At 43.8% G+C, this 18,113-nt stretch overlaps 1 protein-coding gene across 1 annotated transcript in view; it reads right to left on the bottom strand.

Annotated features, from left to right (window-relative positions):
- MMACHC (metabolism of cobalamin associated C) overlaps positions 1-18,113 on the bottom strand; it is a 39,060-nt gene that overhangs the window by 19,655 nt on the left and 1,292 nt on the right. The window contains exon 2 of the mRNA XM_069232842.1: positions 3,409-3,603. Coding sequence (XP_069088943.1) covers positions 3,409-3,603 — 195 coding nt within the window. The remainder of the gene's footprint in view (positions 1-3,408; positions 3,604-18,113) is intronic.

Below are 18,113 nucleotides of genomic sequence, written 5' to 3'. Positions count from 1 at the left end.
TTTTAAATTTCACCAGACATCTCTGGGAGTGGATAAAGACAATAGGGCGTATGCATTTGACAGATACAGACACAAGGGCAAGATATGGACAGATTTTGTATAATGAAAAGATGAAGTTGAATAATCTTGATAACATGGCTTAGCTACCTATGAAAAGGTAGACTAAGGAAAGCCAGAGCGGACACAAAGACAAATGTAGATATGTGAAAGACTCAACTCAGCATCATTGTCTCTAACTGCAGGATAAAGAGGCCAGCATAGGGTGTGCTTCTTAACCTTGCTGAAAAACATGAAAACCACAATGAAGCTTGGATGGGCAACAAAGGACAACAGGGAAAAAACTACAATGGGCTCTTCACATTTGTTTAGCTTAGAAAAGGTTGCAAGTGTGTTTAAAGATTTTACTAAATAATTAAAGTGTGACAAAGTGTATAAGATCAGAAGTTAATTTATGACTCACCTGCACAGGGATGGCCCTCTTCCAAGGAGAGTGGAGGAAAATGAACACATGTTCTGCTTGGGAGACGTTGGAGTGCCTGTACACTACTTGTGATTCGTGCCAGTGACTAAACAATAGAACCTACAGTCCTAAAGAGCAGAGTGCAGCTCTCACGCTGCCCATCACAGCGCATAATGGGCCAGATGTATGAAATGTTTTTGCACTTGCAAACGGTGCGAATCGCAAAATTCGTCCGTTTGCGAGTGCAAAAAAGTGGTCTGCGATGCATGAAAAGCATTCGCAGACCACAAATAAGAAATCGCTAAAATTGCGATTTCTTGCGTTGCGACCTGGTTTTGCGAGTCGCAATTTGCGATTCGTAAAATCCACATCGCAAGACAATGTCGCAAAAAATCACAAATTGCGATTTTTCGCAGAATGGCATTTTGCACATGCAAAATACCATGAAATGAAACCAGGTGGTAACCTGGTGCAAAATTTAAAAATGCATTTTTAAATTGAACATGTAAAGCACACATGCCCTTTTGGAATGTGTGCACCTTACATGTCCCCCAAAACATTTTTGGGGTGCAGCAGAGAGGGCCTTAGGCCCCCAGCACCCTGGGCTTTTGCATTTAAAAAATTGCGATTTCTGGTTCAGAAATCACAATTTTGGAAATGCAAAAAATTCGCAGTTATGGGCCAACAGGCCATACCTGCGAATGGGGCCGGTATCGCAATTTGCGATTCGGTAATAGCATTTGCGATTTTTAAGAAATCGCTATTACCGAATCGCAAAGGGCCGTGATGATCAGACCAGACCTGGCTTACACTTCAGCACCCAAACATACAAAAAAGGGGAGAGAGAGGTACCTCTCCTTTTCTGTCCTCCCTTGGGGCCTAATTATGAGATCTGCGGTTTAACCGCCTGAACTGCATTTCAGCAGTGGGGAGGTGGCCATAAAGCCGTCGTGGCAGACTGACTGGCAGAAACAGTGCAGTGGGATTGGCGTTGGCTCCCTCAGGGAGATGAGGCCAATGCCGTCGCACAGACAGTGGCCCCAGCACCTACGGAATGCGCACAGCCATAGCAGACAGTGCGCATTCTGAGTGTGCTGAACAGGGGGCGGTGGCCCCAACTCTGCCTTTCCGCCAGCCTTTTCATGTTCCAGGGACCCCGCCATGGGAAGGCTGACGGAAAGAAAAGTTGTGATCCGCATGGCGGTGCTGAACTTGGCACTGCCGTGGCTGACCACAACTTTCACCGCCATGTACCTGTCGGGATCGCTGATCCTGGTGGTGGTCTCCTGGCAGTCCGACTGCCAGGATCGTAATCTGGCAGTTGGACCACCAGGGATGCAGCTGTCGGATTGCCACAGCGGGTATGGACCGTCATACTTGGCCCTTATTTTTTATAACCATAGACACACACACACACAAAAGAGGAAAATAAGGAAATGTAATACTCTTATCAAATCAAGAATACCACATCGGAAAAATGCAAGGTTCTTTAGAAATGCGCACACTCACCAATAGTGGCAGCTTCATCACTGGTCATGCTACAACATCCCTGTGCGGACCAAAGTCAGGGATTGAGCAAAAGGAATTGAGGAAGACAATACACACACTTGTATAGGGAGCTACTCTGCAGAACAAAAAAATAATAAAACTACCTCATGGAAGTCCTAAACTCTCTTTACTATTGGACTTCATGGATAGGATTAAAAAGTCAATCACAGTGTTGAAACGGGGGTATTAGTGCCCTTTCATCCCTTCTATCTGCTCTCTTGTAAACATGTTTTGGCCGCTCTCAATCGCCCAACAGGGTCATTCGGCCGTCCTCACGACTAAAGATCCCACTTATTGTTCCACCCCTTACATTTAGTCTTTGTTTAAGGGATGCAATACATTTATCCAACATATAATGACCTTATTTGACGCTCTTAAGTAACCACACACAGGTGATCCTGAGAATATAAATGAAATAAATGGGGAAAAAAATAAAAACAATGCATTTTTCCAAAAGCAAGTGTGAAATAGCCCCCTGTCACCTCAGAACCCATATATTCATGGTTCAATACTTCATAATTGTAACCGTACTCTTTCAAACTAATTCCTAGTGCACAATCTTTTGCAGCCTACAATTTGCTATATTTTCAGCTGGCATACCATCACCACACTCACACACCACCCAAAGGAACGTGAGGGTCAAGGGAATAGTTCATGAAATACAACAAAAATTGCTTTCCAAGTTTCACTCTGAATTTCTCTGGAACTGAAGTACGATTGGGAGTGTCTCCCTGTAGTCGCACACTGTTATGCAAAGTAAAAATATGTAGTTCACCAAAAACGGGGACCCACCTGACATTGGAGTATGCTTTATTGTGCGGGGTGGCCAATCATGAAGCATGACACCAGGTAGTGTGTGAGGCCATCTCAAATGTTTTGGGAAAATGCCCTGTGTCCGTTAAAGGTGGGTGACTAGGAATTTAAAATCTGCCCATAATAGAAGAAGATTTCTATTAGTAGGGTGGTGGAGCTGCAAAATAAGAGGGTTACTGGATTGTAAGATTGTTTGCTAGCATCAATTTGGTCGTGTGTAAATTGTTTCCCTATATGCCTCTCTCCTTCCCACCCCAGCCCCGCAATAATAAAAGAGCTTTCTGTGTTTGATATGTATTGTTTTCCCCAATTCCTTTTGCTCCATGCCAGACTTTGTTTGGGCTGCGTAGGGATGTTGTAGCACACCAAGTGATGAGGCATGCCACTATTAGTGGGTGAGGGCATTTCTAAAGAATCTTGTGTTTTCTGATGTGGTATTCTTGATCTGATAAGAGTATTACATTTCCTCGTTTTCCTCTTTTGTGCATACATTGCACTTTGGCACACCATGTACTCATCTCCAACCTATATTTACCAACCATGAAACTAGACTTTTACCACTATGAATGAGGCCTTCACAAACTTACCTTCTGCATGACTGAGATATAATAAGAGACACACTCATCAATTGGGTCCCTCACGCGCTGCAGGAGCTGCTGACTTATGAAAGGCTTGAAGGCTTTTTCAAACATGGATGGAGTACTAAGCACAACGAAGGCCAATGTGTCCTCATGGTACTGCAGATGGAAGCCAGGCTGTAGGATTGCATTGTACCACCCCACCTGTACAAAGGCACAAAACATGCACATTAAAGGGGATTCTTCCCATGTGCTTTGCAACCAATGTCTGTTACAGTGCCTACAAGCATAAAAACCAATGTTGCTTACAGTGCTAACAAATGCATAACCAGTGTTCCTTAAAGCCAGCTGTAGAGGCAACACCAATTACCATAAATCAAGAGACAATACATATCCTGAATCTAGCAAGCATTACTCACAGCACATAGAAACCACCGACAGAAACATACCGAACACAATAAAACAGAGTGTGTGTCTGTTAGTCCAGTCAATTGTATTTGTTTACTCAAGAGCATATTGCTGTTGGATGAAAACCAGGCATGGGTGACATATGGCATCGGCCCACAAGCCAGCATTGATGGCAAAGGAGTGGCAGGCTTTCTACAAGTCCACGTTAGCATCAAGTCCAGCTTGTGAGCGTTGTGTCTTTGGTGGTTGAAAAGCCAAGACTGGCTCAGATTCACCTCTTAATGAGGAGCCACTTGCCCTGAACCGTGCAAAGTGCACCACATGTTGGAGTGTGTCCAAATAAAAACTTGCTGGAGTGAACTATGAGCAGCCTTTGGTAAAGTGCTATCATGTATGGTAGTGGGACACTGCATCTGAGATCAAAATTCAAGTACAAAATGTGTCCAAGGGGAAAGCAGGTATTGCAAATGAGAATGTCCACTGAAAACAGTAATCACGTAACATATATCCCTTGCCATAATTTCTGATTAGCTAATTATGAACTGGTATAATAAATATAAAAAACTGTCAAGCTGTTCCATATTAGGCATGAGTAGTTCATCCATTATGATTTTTAGTAAGCATACTAGTCATTCAAACCCAGCATTAATCATGCAAAAACCCTAGAAGATGCAGAGTAAAACCCAGGACAGAGTGTCTATTTTTGATCAGGATAGAGCAACTTGAGAGACAGCCAAGGAACAAATTAAAATAGAGGAACACTTAACAGCACTAGTTTTGAAACTGAAATGGATTATGAAGCAGTATGGCAGCATACCAAAATAATTTAGCTGCTATGAGGATTTCTAGAGACTATGAAATACATGTGAGAAGTTTACTTGTACACTGTTTACATGGAATGATGAAAATGAAAATGTGAAGACTAGTACACATACCAGATGGTGATGGGGGACACATTAACCCCGATACTGGGGAACTCGGAGTGACATCATGTGAGAGTGCAATCTACCACTCAAACGTACCAACATTTTGTGGCCAAAAAAAGACTGCCCCACTAGAATTTTTGTGATATTTATATATCTATTTTCAAACAGTTCCTAAATACTTAATTGCAGAAGTGTTTTTTTAAGTCAATGTCCCTAAATTTGAATGGGTCATGACCGCAGGCAGCAACACCATTCTGACTGCGTCTGTGTATTAAAATCTCTGTGTCAACATTCATAACTGAAGAGGTTAGATCAAAGAAAAGTGCTGTGCTGGTTCACCGAAGACAACTGTAATCGCATCGCAGGCTGCAGCAGACCTAAAAGATGTTAGTGATTGTGAGGCAAAATTGATGGGAATCCACTAGCCTACTGCCTAAACCTGTGGGGTTAACAATTTTGTACCATTTTAAAGTGTGACCATCGGTAACTTGAGAACAAAGAAATGTGGGCAACATTACATCCATTCCCTTGCGTCTCTTTCTTATACCATTAGCATATTGTTTCATTGAACTGTAATTGCATATATACAGTGTTTACTACCTTTGGCGAAGTATTGAAGCTCTTTACCTCATGCAGTATGCTCCTCCGGAACCCAACGTTAGTGGTTAGTCCAGTATAGGTTACTGTTAGTTATTGAGATTCTTCCTATGCGTTCAAGAAACCATTCCATACAGTCATTCCAGTTTCTTTATGGTGAACTAAATCAATAGGGGTTGGTTATAATCGTTAGTACTATGTGTGAGCTCAAGCACGTTTGGTGAGATTAATAGATGAGTTAGAAAAGATTAGGTATTGTTAGGTTGCACAGGTATGACTTTCAGAGGAAGGATCTTGTAAATAAGTTTTGGGCAATTTTCAGAAACACTATACTAGAGAATAAGGCAAGAATACATGTGTCAGAGTAGATTCTGCTCAGAGAGAAGAGGCATGCATGGGATTGAATGGAAAGGAGAGGGGCACTTGAAAGAGAAGAAAAAAAAAGAAAAGAAGACAACCAGAAGTTTTAATTAAAAGGTCAGTTTCTCATGTCAGCTTTATGGAACATGGAGAATATTTTTGAGAGAGCATGCGGTTTGAGGATGCAAGAATGAAGAAAACAAAACAACATGTACTTGTGAAGATTGTCCTACATTAGGTACCTCTGAAAGATAGTAGAATCAGCTAAGACAATGTGGTTGCTGCAAGGCTACTGCTAAACCACCCACTCGCTAGGTCAGTTAAGCAGTTCAAGGGATAAAAGTGAAAAATAATGGCAGGACACATACGTCGATAAATATCCAAAGGTTTAGCCTGCACTCAGAGGAAGCAGTAATTTCAAGATCATATAAGTGCGATGCTATACATGAGAAACTGGGCACACGTTGAAAGGAGATTAAGCAGATGATGGAGTGGATGTCGTCTGGTGTTCATCTTCAAGTTAGGCTAATAGCATTAACTACAAAGCAGAGTGGCAGCCATCTAAATGCCTCTGGTCTGCACTGGCACCAGGTGAAGGGAGAGGACATAATTAGTATTATCTGCATTCCAGTGGGTAGAGAAAGGCGATGCAAACACCAGTGTGAATATTCAATTAGACTTTGTTAGCAAATTATTTCCCCAGAACACTGCCTTTTTGTACATGCTAGAGATGAGAAGGAGGTGGAGTTGCACATTGAAGGGAGAACTTTAGATGAGACGAAGCTTTTTTGTCTACCTTGGTTACACTTCAGTGCAGAGCCCTCACACCTTTGTGTCTCTGCTATGGGTGCACCAGTTTGGAGACTACTCTATTGTGAGGGGCATCACTACAAAGGATATGTCTGGCGAGCAGTCTGAAAATGACATTTCAAAGGAGAACCAACCCAAAACAGTTCTGTAGCGTGAGGAACTGGATGCACTTGCAGATTGAGTCATTTGGAAATCCTTTTTTTATACTGAGTGGATCTCTTTATGCTGAAATACGAGTACAGTGAAGAACAACGCAACCGGTTTAATTGAAGTATTTGTGATTGGACATGTGCAGGTTTTTAAGATGCTGGGGACAAGCCATGTGTGTTAAGGGTTTATCAGAAAGGTAATATCTTGAGTGCGAAAAAAAACCAAAAAAAAAAAACACTTCATAGAGCTGGCCTTGTCGCTTTTTAATGATGCATTGTTGTGCACTGGCGGACACTCTTAAATCAGACTGTATTCTTACAAAATATTTAACAAAGAAAGGTAGGCAATACATTTTTTGATAGACGTGCACAGTAAAAGTTCAGACATGCCAAACAACATATCTTTAAAGTACGTGAAATAAGCTTAAAAAAGAAATGACCAATTTAGTAGAAATATATGCCCTGTGATATAACCAGATCTATTGCAAAGGCCACATGATATAAATCGAAGTTTGCATTTATCTTATTGTATTCATACTCTCTTTAAAATAACAGTATAAGTATAATTTGTGGTTGTAAATTAGTCCTTGAATTCCTCTGTGCTGTAGATTAAGATAGACATGCTGTATGTGTGTGAGAGAATAGGAAAGAGATATGGGGCCATATGTACGAACACTTTTCCCCATAGACACAGAATGGGTAAAAACCTTTGCTACATCTGGCCCTTAGTATTTTCTGCATGCAACGCAAGATAAAGAGTTATTGCTCTGTGAACCCCGGATGCAAACTACATCGCGTTTTGTATTTTCTCTCACCCTGTACTCATTCTGTCTCCCCAGTCCTTCATGCCTGGCAGTGTTGTTTCAAACAAACTCTTACAGTGAATGAAAAGATAAACAAAGGCACCACCTCTTGTCACCTCCAAAGCAAGTGTTGGGGCCGACCACTGCAAGTCTCGAGGAGGTGTTATATTTCACAATAACAGTGCTGGCAAAATGACAAATTTGGCCTTCTGGCCTCATGCCTGTGGAAAGAGGCCCCAATTATTGCAGCCCGGGGCAGACATCCGCGTGCTGAATGGAGAGAGCAGCTGAGCACTTGGACTACGTTGCGCATTGTGAACACAGGTCGAGGGCCCATGGAGGTCAGGCAAGAATGCCTGATGGACTGCAGGTCTGAAGAAGACGGGGAAAGAAGAGGAGCCGGAGCCGGGACTCGTACAAAAGAAATAATGTCTAAGCAATAAATAAATGTCTGAATAAAGTATCGGAAATAAAATAAAATATCGGAAATAGACCTACATTAGGAAGTGCAACACGCACCTAAACACGCAGCTCTAACAGACGGAAAGGTCAAAGAAGCACAGCGCACAGCAATAGCACTCTCGACAGCACAATATAAGGATATGAAAAGCGTTGCACAATATAAGCGTATGAAAAAGCGAGGCACTTCTCTCGACTGCGGAGCAGCAAAGAAAGAGGAAGTTTTATGTTACCTCTCTATTTTGTAGACTGAATTGGACTGCTATTGGTGGTTTATACGAGAGGGGTGGTTCAAAGCCTCAGTTTATAGTGTGTTTTCTGTTTTTACTGTTTTTTTTAAATCGCTGCTGTTTTGTCGTAGTAAAGATTAAGAAGCATAATCCTCGCCTCAATGTCCTTAATAGAATGAAAACTTTGCTAGCATATTCACCAAGAATTTTCAGTTCCATTAAGGACACAGAGGCGAGGATTATGCTTCTCTCTTCTTTACTACTCACAAAACAGAAGCCTTCAACTACATTTCTCAGTATGCTTAGCCCAATATGTCCACAAAACACATCAAATTAGACCCTATTAGAGTCCTTAACACCATCTTGAATTCCTATTTCTTTGCTCTGTGGAACTGTATATTGACTGATGAACTGACTACAACAAACTTGCAGGACGTCAACATGATGAATCTCTCTGTAATTTCTAATCCACCCAAGCATCGAACTCAGACCTCTTGCTGAAAAGGTCATTTTTCATTCCACTTTTTGGTCCAATCCTAAGAAATCAAGACAAAACATTAAGGTAACTTCTGATTCGTCACTGTTGAGTTATCTGGGTGGGTTTAAGTGGATACCAAAACCTTTACTGCTCATTACACACTGTCCTAATCATACATTATCAGATCATCGACTGGGTGGGATAATCCTAACCTCAGTGTCCTTAATCTAACTGAAAATTCTGGTGGGAATGCTAGCAAATTTTTCATTCTATGTCAAGATGGAGGCTCCGATTATGCGAATTCAAAGCTGATTAAAACTCTTTTTGCAATATCACCCACCGGTTTATAATAAAACTGTTGAAACGTAGAATCTGAAGACCAACCAGCTGATTTCATATTATCCTGCACTGTCACTCCCATCTCTACAGAGTTGAAGCTATTGCTCCCCTAATTGAATGAGCTCCAAACTGCTTAACATCAATCCCTGCCTCAACCATTACCCCTCTTAGCCATCTGGCAGTGGTTGCGGCAGACAACGGTTTGAAAGGTTTCTGTAATGAAATCAGTAATTGACCTGCCACGTCTGACCTCAATGCTCTAGTACATTCTTCATATTGTTTCAAGCCATTTACAACACACAATTTTGTATTAAAAGGATATGCAAAGTACTCGATACATGTTGGCAGCGTTTTCGTCCTTCTAGTAATATTGAAGGAGACACCTTCCGGTGTAAACACTCTACCTGTAAGGTCCAGAGCTTTCACATCCGATGACTGCCGACATGCTGCAAGGCATAAAAGCATTGCTAATATGGCAGATAGTTGTTTCCTAGTCAAGTAAATGTTATCGGGCCATCTCTTAAACAACTTGAGTACTAGATTCACATCCCACAGAAATGTATATTTTGGCTTCGGAGGATTAGACACTCTAATATCCTTAAGGAGCTTAGAAAGCTTAGAAATGATGGGATGCATTCCTACCAGATTATTATTGACTTTAACATGTCCTGCTGAAAAATCTGAACACAAATTATTTACTGACCTGTAAGAGAGGCCTTCCACCGCTTTCTGTGACAGGAAGTTTACTATTTCAAATATCTCTGTTGCCACAGGATCAACATGCCTTTCCAAGCACCAACCCTGCCAAGCACTCCATGCTGAAGAGTATCTTTTCCTAGTAGATGGTGCCCTTGCTTTACTGATAAAGTTTGCAGCTGTGTCTGAAATGCCTGGCAAGCACCACTGTTGCCTGAAAGCCTCCAGGCCATCAGCTGTAACTGCCTCTTTACTACCAGAGGGTGCATCTCCCCTTAGGTTCCCATTAGCATCTCCTGTAAAAAAGGAAGGAACAGGGGAGAGTCGCAAGCTAGTTCTAGAAGCAGTGGAAACCAAGGTCGCGCTTTCCATACCAGAGTGATCAACACCACCTCCGCTGCTTGCCTCTTGATTTGAGTCGCTACTCTTGGTATCATTACAAAGGGGGGAAAGGCATAATTGAGATCCCCAGACCAATCTTGAGAGAAAGCATCTGTGGCCCTTGCGAGGGGGTCCTTTCTCTTGCTGAATAACTCTTCCAGTTTCTGATTCAAGCGGGAAGCAAAGAGATCTATCCTGCACTGACCCCATACCTCTTGGGTCAACATCTAATAGCTGGGGAAGAAGCTTCCGTTCGCTCTGATCCCTGAGGTACCTGGAGTTCCAGTCCACTATTACATTGGTCTGCCTGGGATGTATTCTGCTACTACTAACAGCCTGTGGGTCAGGCAATAATGCCAAAAATCTTTGGCTATCTCGGCTAGAAGAGGCGATCTGGTACCCTCCCCCCCAACTTGTTGATGTAGCGGACTGCCGTGATATTGTCCATCCTTAGCAGAATGGAGTACAAAACTTTCTTGGGAGACAAAGTCCTGACTGCAAATGATCCTGCTAGTAACTACAGACAGTTGATATGTAACCGGAGCTCCTGTTGAGACCATCTACCCCTGTCAAGATGTCCCCGCATCGAGCTCCCCAGCCCCACTGACTGGCATCTGACTCTATTATTGTCTCCGATTGGGAACTGGAAATAGCTCTGCCGTTCTAGGCATCAACCTGCGTCAGCCACCACCTGAGTTCTGCTCTTACCGCCTATGTCAGAGGGACTTGATCCGAGTATGCCAGACCTGTGTAGATGCTGAATCATGAGCCTCTCCAAGGCTCAATAATGTAGAGGTCCCAGGAATATTGCCTGAATCGAGGAAGCTAAAAGGCCTACAATGCGTGCTATTCTTCTCAGGGACAGTGAAGGTTGTACTAAGGCTACTCTCAAGTCTCTCTTTATGTCCCGAAGCTTGGACCTGAGGAGGATCAATTGAGATGTCTCTGAGTTGATCACAAACCCCAGGAATTCCACTGTTCTGGTGTACCAGGCTTGACTTTTTCTCATTTATAACAAACAACAGATCCTGCAAGACAGATATTGTCATGAGACCGTGCTGTGTCACCAACTACTGGGATTGAGCCATGATCAAAATATCATCTAGATATATTATCATGCGAATCCCTTTCTCTCGCAAGAGAACTACTACAGGTTTGAGGATTTTGGTGAAGCACCAGGGTGCTGACGAAAGCCCAAAGGGCAGGACCAAATATTCCAGCCATTTGTCCCTCCATCTGAACTGGAGGAATCTCCTGTGTGGATGTCAAATGGGGATAGTGAGATAGGCATCCTTCATATCTAAACACATCAACCAGTCCCGTCTGAAGTAAATCTGGCAGTAGATGAAGACCCTCCATCTTGAAGTGCCAGAAAACAATTAAATAATTGAAGTCTCTGAGGTTTAGGACTAAACGGTGTCCTCCTCCTCGTTTTTGGACAAGAAAAATGTTGCCGCAAAACCCGGTAGGGTGGGGTTCGCAAAAGGCTACCACTAATTTCTGCAGCAAATCCTGGATTTCTAAATCTTTAAAACTGGCCTCTTGTAGGGAAAAACACAGAGGAGGAGGAGGAGTCCGTTGCCGTGAGGTTTGATAAAATTCTAAGTGAATACCTTGCTGTCTGTAATTCGAGCATCCTGAGTCACACAATGCCAATTGTGTAGAAAGAATTGCACTCAACCCCCCAACTGAATGAGAGATGAACCTAGAACTCTTACCTGCATAAAAACTTGATTCGGCGTTGTTCCTTGCGCCTCCTCGCTGACCTCTGTGCCGTGAGAAACAGGAGCGGAAGAACGTGCCTCTTTGGGGGCCTTGAATGTATGGACGGCCTAACGAGCAGCCCATGACTCGTCCGGCACGGCCAAAAAGGCCAGAGTGAAAGACTTTTTTTAAAATTAGCTTGTCCAGCGTCATGAACGTGGTGACATATTTTGTAATGTCTTTCACAAATTTGTCGCCAAAGAGGTACCCCTCGGCCAGGGGGCTTGCATCTGCAAGTTCCGTTAAGTTAGAATCTATCCTCATGAGGAGGGGGCGCAGTTGGTGTTGCTTAGCAAGCAAATCTCGCTCTGTGTCCATTCGGCTAGGGTGTTGGGGTCGATAGGGGTGCTGGTTTCCTTTGCCCTCAAAGCCATTTCAAGGATCTTTGCCAGAGGACCCGATAAATCCAGTAATTTATCCTGGCAGGAACGCCAGGCTCAGTCAATCCCTTTCTTCTGATCCTTGGCAAATTTTTTGAGGAATGTTAGCATGCTTGCATCAATCTCGGGCATCTTTGCTACCTTGTTTGGTATCTCGGGCCTAGGGCATTCTGCCTACAATCTATTGCGGACCACTTTGTCGAAATTTTTGCACAATTTATCATGCAAGTACACCGCTACAGCCTGTGCATGGGCCCAGTCGGCAGATCGTGGCACACTAGGTCTTCCGGGTTCAAATGGAACGGGTTGGGAGGGGAACCGGTAAATTCTTGCGCTTTGGAGGAAGTAGCCTTCTTTGCTCTTTTATGCTTGCGCAGGGATTTGCTCGAATGGGACGAGTCGGAGTCACTGGATTCTGAATCTGATGAAGCATTAGCTCCTATGGGAAGTTCCTTGGAGGTTAAAGGGATAGAGCAATATTGGTGGTCATTTGCGGAGGATTGGTTTAGCACGGACATGGACCCGTCGTGAGGCCAAGAGCTAGAGGAGTCCTTAGACTTGCCAGGGAGGGAAGGGACCCCCTTCAGCCGAGCTGCCCTCCGATAATGGGACCAGACCCTGCTTTTTTGCAAAATGCTCTAACTGCTGGGTAATGGGTTTTAGAGCAGCCATCAGGGTTTGATTGATCTTCTGTGGAACAAAAGCCGTGAGTGCCCTTGCTGACTGACTGATGAACTGACGCAATGATTGCCTCAGACAGACCTGACCGTGTGAATCCTTGTAGTACTGCCCATACTCCTCCTCCTTGATGGGCACCCAATCAGTCATATTGTACGTATATGGTGCTGTTCAAGCAGGCAATCAAGATCCAGATGGGTTACTGGATGTTAAACGCGGGGGAGCCACCCCTAGTGCAGTCTTCAAATAATAAGGCTCCTCGGCATGAGCTTTCGTTTAATTGTAACAGCCCCCATCTATTTGGAGGGCGTCAGGGAGAGCCACAATAATTTTAGAAGTTTATATTTTACGAGCGTGCACTCCACTCTACTTGCAGGGCCTGCTCTACTCTTGCAGCAGGAGCACGGCGTCTATTGCGCTGACAGGAATGCGAGATATGCGCTCGATTCCTGGCGTCCTGTCAGCGCGTAGGAGGAGGAGAAATAGACGAAGGACTGCACGTAGCCCAATCCTGCTACGCGCACGTCCTCAGCTCTCCGCCCAGGCCCGATGAGGGAAGGCTCGTGGCAGGCGATGGCGCAGCAGTGTCCACCAAGGGAAAACAAATCTTGTGAGGGAAACAACCAGCGTGCAACACGCTGCAAAAGGACCTACCTGCAACGGAGACGCACCACCAGGAAAGAAGGTCTTAAGTGGTTCAGGCACCCGGGCGAGGAAGACAGCCAGCTGGGCACAAGAGAAAACAAACAATGAGGCAGCCGCTCCGCAGAAGTGGACTGTGCGCATGCACGCAAGAGTCGCCCAGTCAAGATACAAGGACCGAGGCACTGTACAGTAACAAAGAAAACAGTAACAAAGAAAACAGTATAGGTCTGAAAAGTATTCAATACAATGTCAAAGGGAAATCGCAAGTGAACTGTGAAAGCCACTTTGAAGTAGGCGAGGAGCGCGGTAAGTTTGAAACGCTTTTATTCCAAGTAAAGTAAATCAGTATACAGGTCTTTGAGCACCCCAGGGCATGGCTCTCTCCATCATGCAACCGTCCTCGCCCAGTTTGAATCACACCGCCGTCGAGCGCCTAGCAACCCCTTCACTATCGGGGTTCTAGTCACGAGGCTACGCGCAAGTACTACTTTGAGTTTTTTTTTTTTATATATATCATCTCAACCCCCCCCAAAAAAATAATAAAACTAAAACACTTTGCAAAAACCTACAGATAAACATTATTGTTGACACAGTTTCCATAGTAATAACACAGTTTCCAAGGTAATTTTCGTTCTCTATTACTCCTGCGCAACACAAGACCATCGTCTCCACTCTTATTCAGGTCCGATTGTATCACCAAATCTCGCCTGCTCACAACCTGAGGATCCCAGTTCCCCTTCAGTTAAACCACCTGGGATTTGTTCCACCACTTATTGCCCTGAACCATCACTGCATTGCCCGAAACACGTTCGACCCGAACAGGTTCGGAAAATTTGGCATTACCTTTCTTAACAAACGTTGGCAGTTTTATAACAACCCAATCACCTTCCGCAATAAGCAACTCTTTAGCCCCTTTCTTATTGTCAAAGTATTTCTATTGTATAAACTGCTTGTTTTCCACATTGGCCTTGATAAAGTCAGCACGATCTCCCACCAGCATTTGTTCAAAAAACTTAAGACATCCACCCAGGTTTGATTTGGGTATTAGGCTTTCTCCCTTTCAAAGCTTCAAAAGGAGATACCCCCGTGGTAGAATGAGGAGTTGTTCTGTAAAACCAAAGCATAGCCTGAACCGACGCCAACACATCACACCCACTCTTCAATGCCCACCTGATACAGTCTCCCACCACACGGTTGAATCTCTCCACCAAACCGTTTGTTTGAGGTTGATAAAGTGAACACCTCAGGTGTTTGACTGAACCTTGCTTCAGAAATGCTTTAAACTCCTCAGACACAAACTGAACACCATTGTCCGAAATGATTTCTTCCGGAAACCCCTCATTTATGAACACTTCTCTTAAGAAAGTCACTAGAGATCTAGCATTAGGCTCCTGTACAAATTTGACATATGGCCATTTCGGAAAATAGTTCACCACTACGTATGCATACCGTAGACTGAAATTAAGCGAGTGAAAAGGTCCCACGATATCCATCCCCAATTTTCGCCACAGACCTCCAGGACACACAATAGGCATAAGGAGTGGTGTCGCAGTTTTCAAACTCTTGTCGGAAATGGAACATACAGCACAATTCCTTACCAATTGCTCAATTTCACTGTTGATGCGTGGCCACCAAAAGCTGTCTCTTATTCGTCTTTTGGTCAATGTGGCCCCCAAATGGCCTTCATGCGCCTTCTTCACTACTGAACTCCTCAATTCCTCCGGAGGAATGAGTTCATCAGTCCTCAAGAGAATGCAATCCTCGACTGTTAGCTCATCTGAAATTTTCCAAAATGGCTGCACCACCATCGTCAAGTTTCTCTCATATGGCCACCCTTCAACAATAAACCTCATTACCGCACACAAGTCGCTGTCGCCAGCAAACTTCTCCTTCCACTCTGTCTCAGAGCAAACACACACATGGTCAACCTCAACCGTTGCAATCATACAACATTCATTGTCCTCAATTTCATTAGTCGTCGGGCTAATCTGACTCGGAAATCTTGACAGATAGTCTGCTCTTATATTCCTTCCACCGGGAATATGCATGACTTCAAAATCATATTGGATCAACCTTGCTACTAACCTAGTAATCCTAGGTGTACCAGTCTTATCATTTGTCCCCTTTAAGATTGAAACCAAAGGCTTATGATCTGTTTTTAATACAAAATGCCTCCCCCACACATAGCTTCTGAATTTCTCAATGGCCCAAACACAGGCCAGCCACTCTTTTTCGATGACAGAGTAATGCACTTCTGGTGCCCTTAATAGTCTAGACGCAAAACCAATGGTGCTTTCAGCACTCTCAATAGTTTGAGTCAACATAGCCCCCAATCCAATATTGCTAGCATCAACCGTTAGGCAGCATTGGAACCGTTGAGCATACGGTTTCAGCACTTTGGCTTGGGTTAACTGGATTTTGATCTCCTCAAACGCTTGTTCACACTCTGAACTCCTCTCAAAACTGGTCTTATCCTTCAATAAATTTGACAAAACTCTAACCCGACTAGCATACTCCGGTATAAACGGAGAGTAAAACTCACACATGCCTAAAAACGCTTTCACACCGGCTTTGTCAGTGGGCGGGGGTGCTGCCTTGATGGCATCAATCAAACCAGGTTTCGGGCTAACCCCCTCCTGACTAATCACATGACCCAAATATTCCACTGACGACTTCATAAACTGGCACTTTTCCCTTCTGAGAACAATGCCATGAGCCATGAATTTCTGCAACACCTGTCTGAGAATCTTGTTGTGCACCTGCTGATCAGGCCCATGAATTAGTACATCGTCCTGAAAAACCACCACATTGGAAATACCTTTTAACAGTGCACACATAATCCTTTGAAACACTGAGGCTGCAGACGCCAGCCCAAATGGCATACGGCAAAATTGGAAAACGCCAAAAGGCGACACAAATGCTGTCAAATACCTGGAGTCTGGATCCAGTTCCATCTGATGATACGCAGTAGCCAAGTCTAACTTCGTAAACATCTTTGCGCCTTTAATGGTAGACAACATTTCCGTAATATTGGGCAAGGGATGTGAGTCCACCCATATCTCTCTGTTGAGCGCTATCAGGTCCACACAAATTCTCAACTGTCCATTCTTTTTCCTAGCCACTACCAATGGAGAAAGACACAAAGAGGATTCAACGGGTTCTATAACCCCCTTGTTCTGTAAACTTACTAATTTCCTTTCCAAATCTTCTCTCACACTGAAAGGCACAGACCTAATTTTATGTTTGACTGGGGCGGCATTCATTTTAACTTTTATCTTATGTTTAAAACCATTCAGCTTTCCCAATTCTCCTGAAAAGACTTTAGGGAACTTGTTGAGAAGACCTTCAATCTCCTCTGTTTCTCTAATCACTGCAACCTGTTCTGATGTACCTGGTCACAACACCATTCCAAACAGATCCTGATGGAACCAACCTGAAATGTTCAACCCTCTTGCAGCTACATAGATCTTCCCATGTATTTGTCTCCCCCTAAACTCAAGAATGTCCTCAAAAAACCCTTGAAGCTCAATCTTCTTCCCTTCAAAGGACATTGGGGCCCTGCCCGGTGGCTCAAGAGCTTGCTCTTCCTAATTCTGCTTGAACAAGTCTAGGGTAATCATGGTGATCCTAGCCCCTGAGTCCACCAGCAGGCGCAAAGATTTGTCTCCTACTCTTATGCACACATACGGATCCACACAATTATACGGATCACCAGACTTAACCACTCCACCATCAACGACTAAAACCATATCCTGAACCTCTCCCATGAGGTGCTCAACCGCTTCTTCATTGTCTTCCATCACCGTCATGACAGACTTGCGCTTTCCCCTTGACAACTTTAGCAAAATGCCCAAATTTGACGCAACTCCTGCATTGGATGTTCCATGCAGGGCAACTCTTAAACCCTTTTTGATGAGGTGCATTTCCACATCTAAAACAAACATTCCTTTGTTTGAAAAAAGCGTTCGAATTGGCAAACAATGTTCTTCTGTCCGCTTGATTTGACCGTTGCTCTTTTTTCTTCTTTGTTAATGACGGCGTTAACTCTGCTAGCCGTTGCCAATTCTATTTCTCCAGAGGACTTTATAGAAGATTCAATGCTCTTTGCAATTCTTATCGTTTATAGCAATGTTGGATTATCCAACGATAACGACTTCTGTCTGATAGACTTGTCTGTCCATTGACAAATAAATTGGTCTCTGATGAGTTGATCACCCAGCACTCCAAACTGACATTCCGCAGACAGAAGACGCAACACCGAAATATGTGTCTACATCTTCACCAGAACGTTGTTCACTTTTAAAAAACGTGTGCCTAGCCACCACTAAGCTGGGAGGTGCATCAAACCTGTTTCTCATTTTCTTCACAGCTATTTCGTACTCATCCATTTCACCATCATCCAATTGTAAGTCCGGTAGATGCTTGAAAATAGCCCTCCCTTCAAAGCCAATGGAATGCAGAAGAAGACACTTTTTGCGTTCTGGTCTGTACCGTGGTGCCCCTATTGCCCCTAGATACGTCTCAAAGGCATCATACCATTGCTTCCAGACTATATGTGGTTCACCAAGGCTCTCTAGAAATGTTGGTGGAGGGAGAACCGATTGCATGGTG

The sequence above is a fragment of the Pleurodeles waltl genome, chromosome 4_2, assembly GCF_031143425.1.
Source record: "Pleurodeles waltl isolate 20211129_DDA chromosome 4_2, aPleWal1.hap1.20221129, whole genome shotgun sequence".
Lineage (NCBI taxonomy): Eukaryota > Metazoa > Chordata > Amphibia > Caudata > Salamandridae > Pleurodeles > Pleurodeles waltl.
The sequence above is the reverse complement of the archived record's forward strand: the minus strand, read 5'-3'. Positions and strand labels throughout refer to the sequence as shown.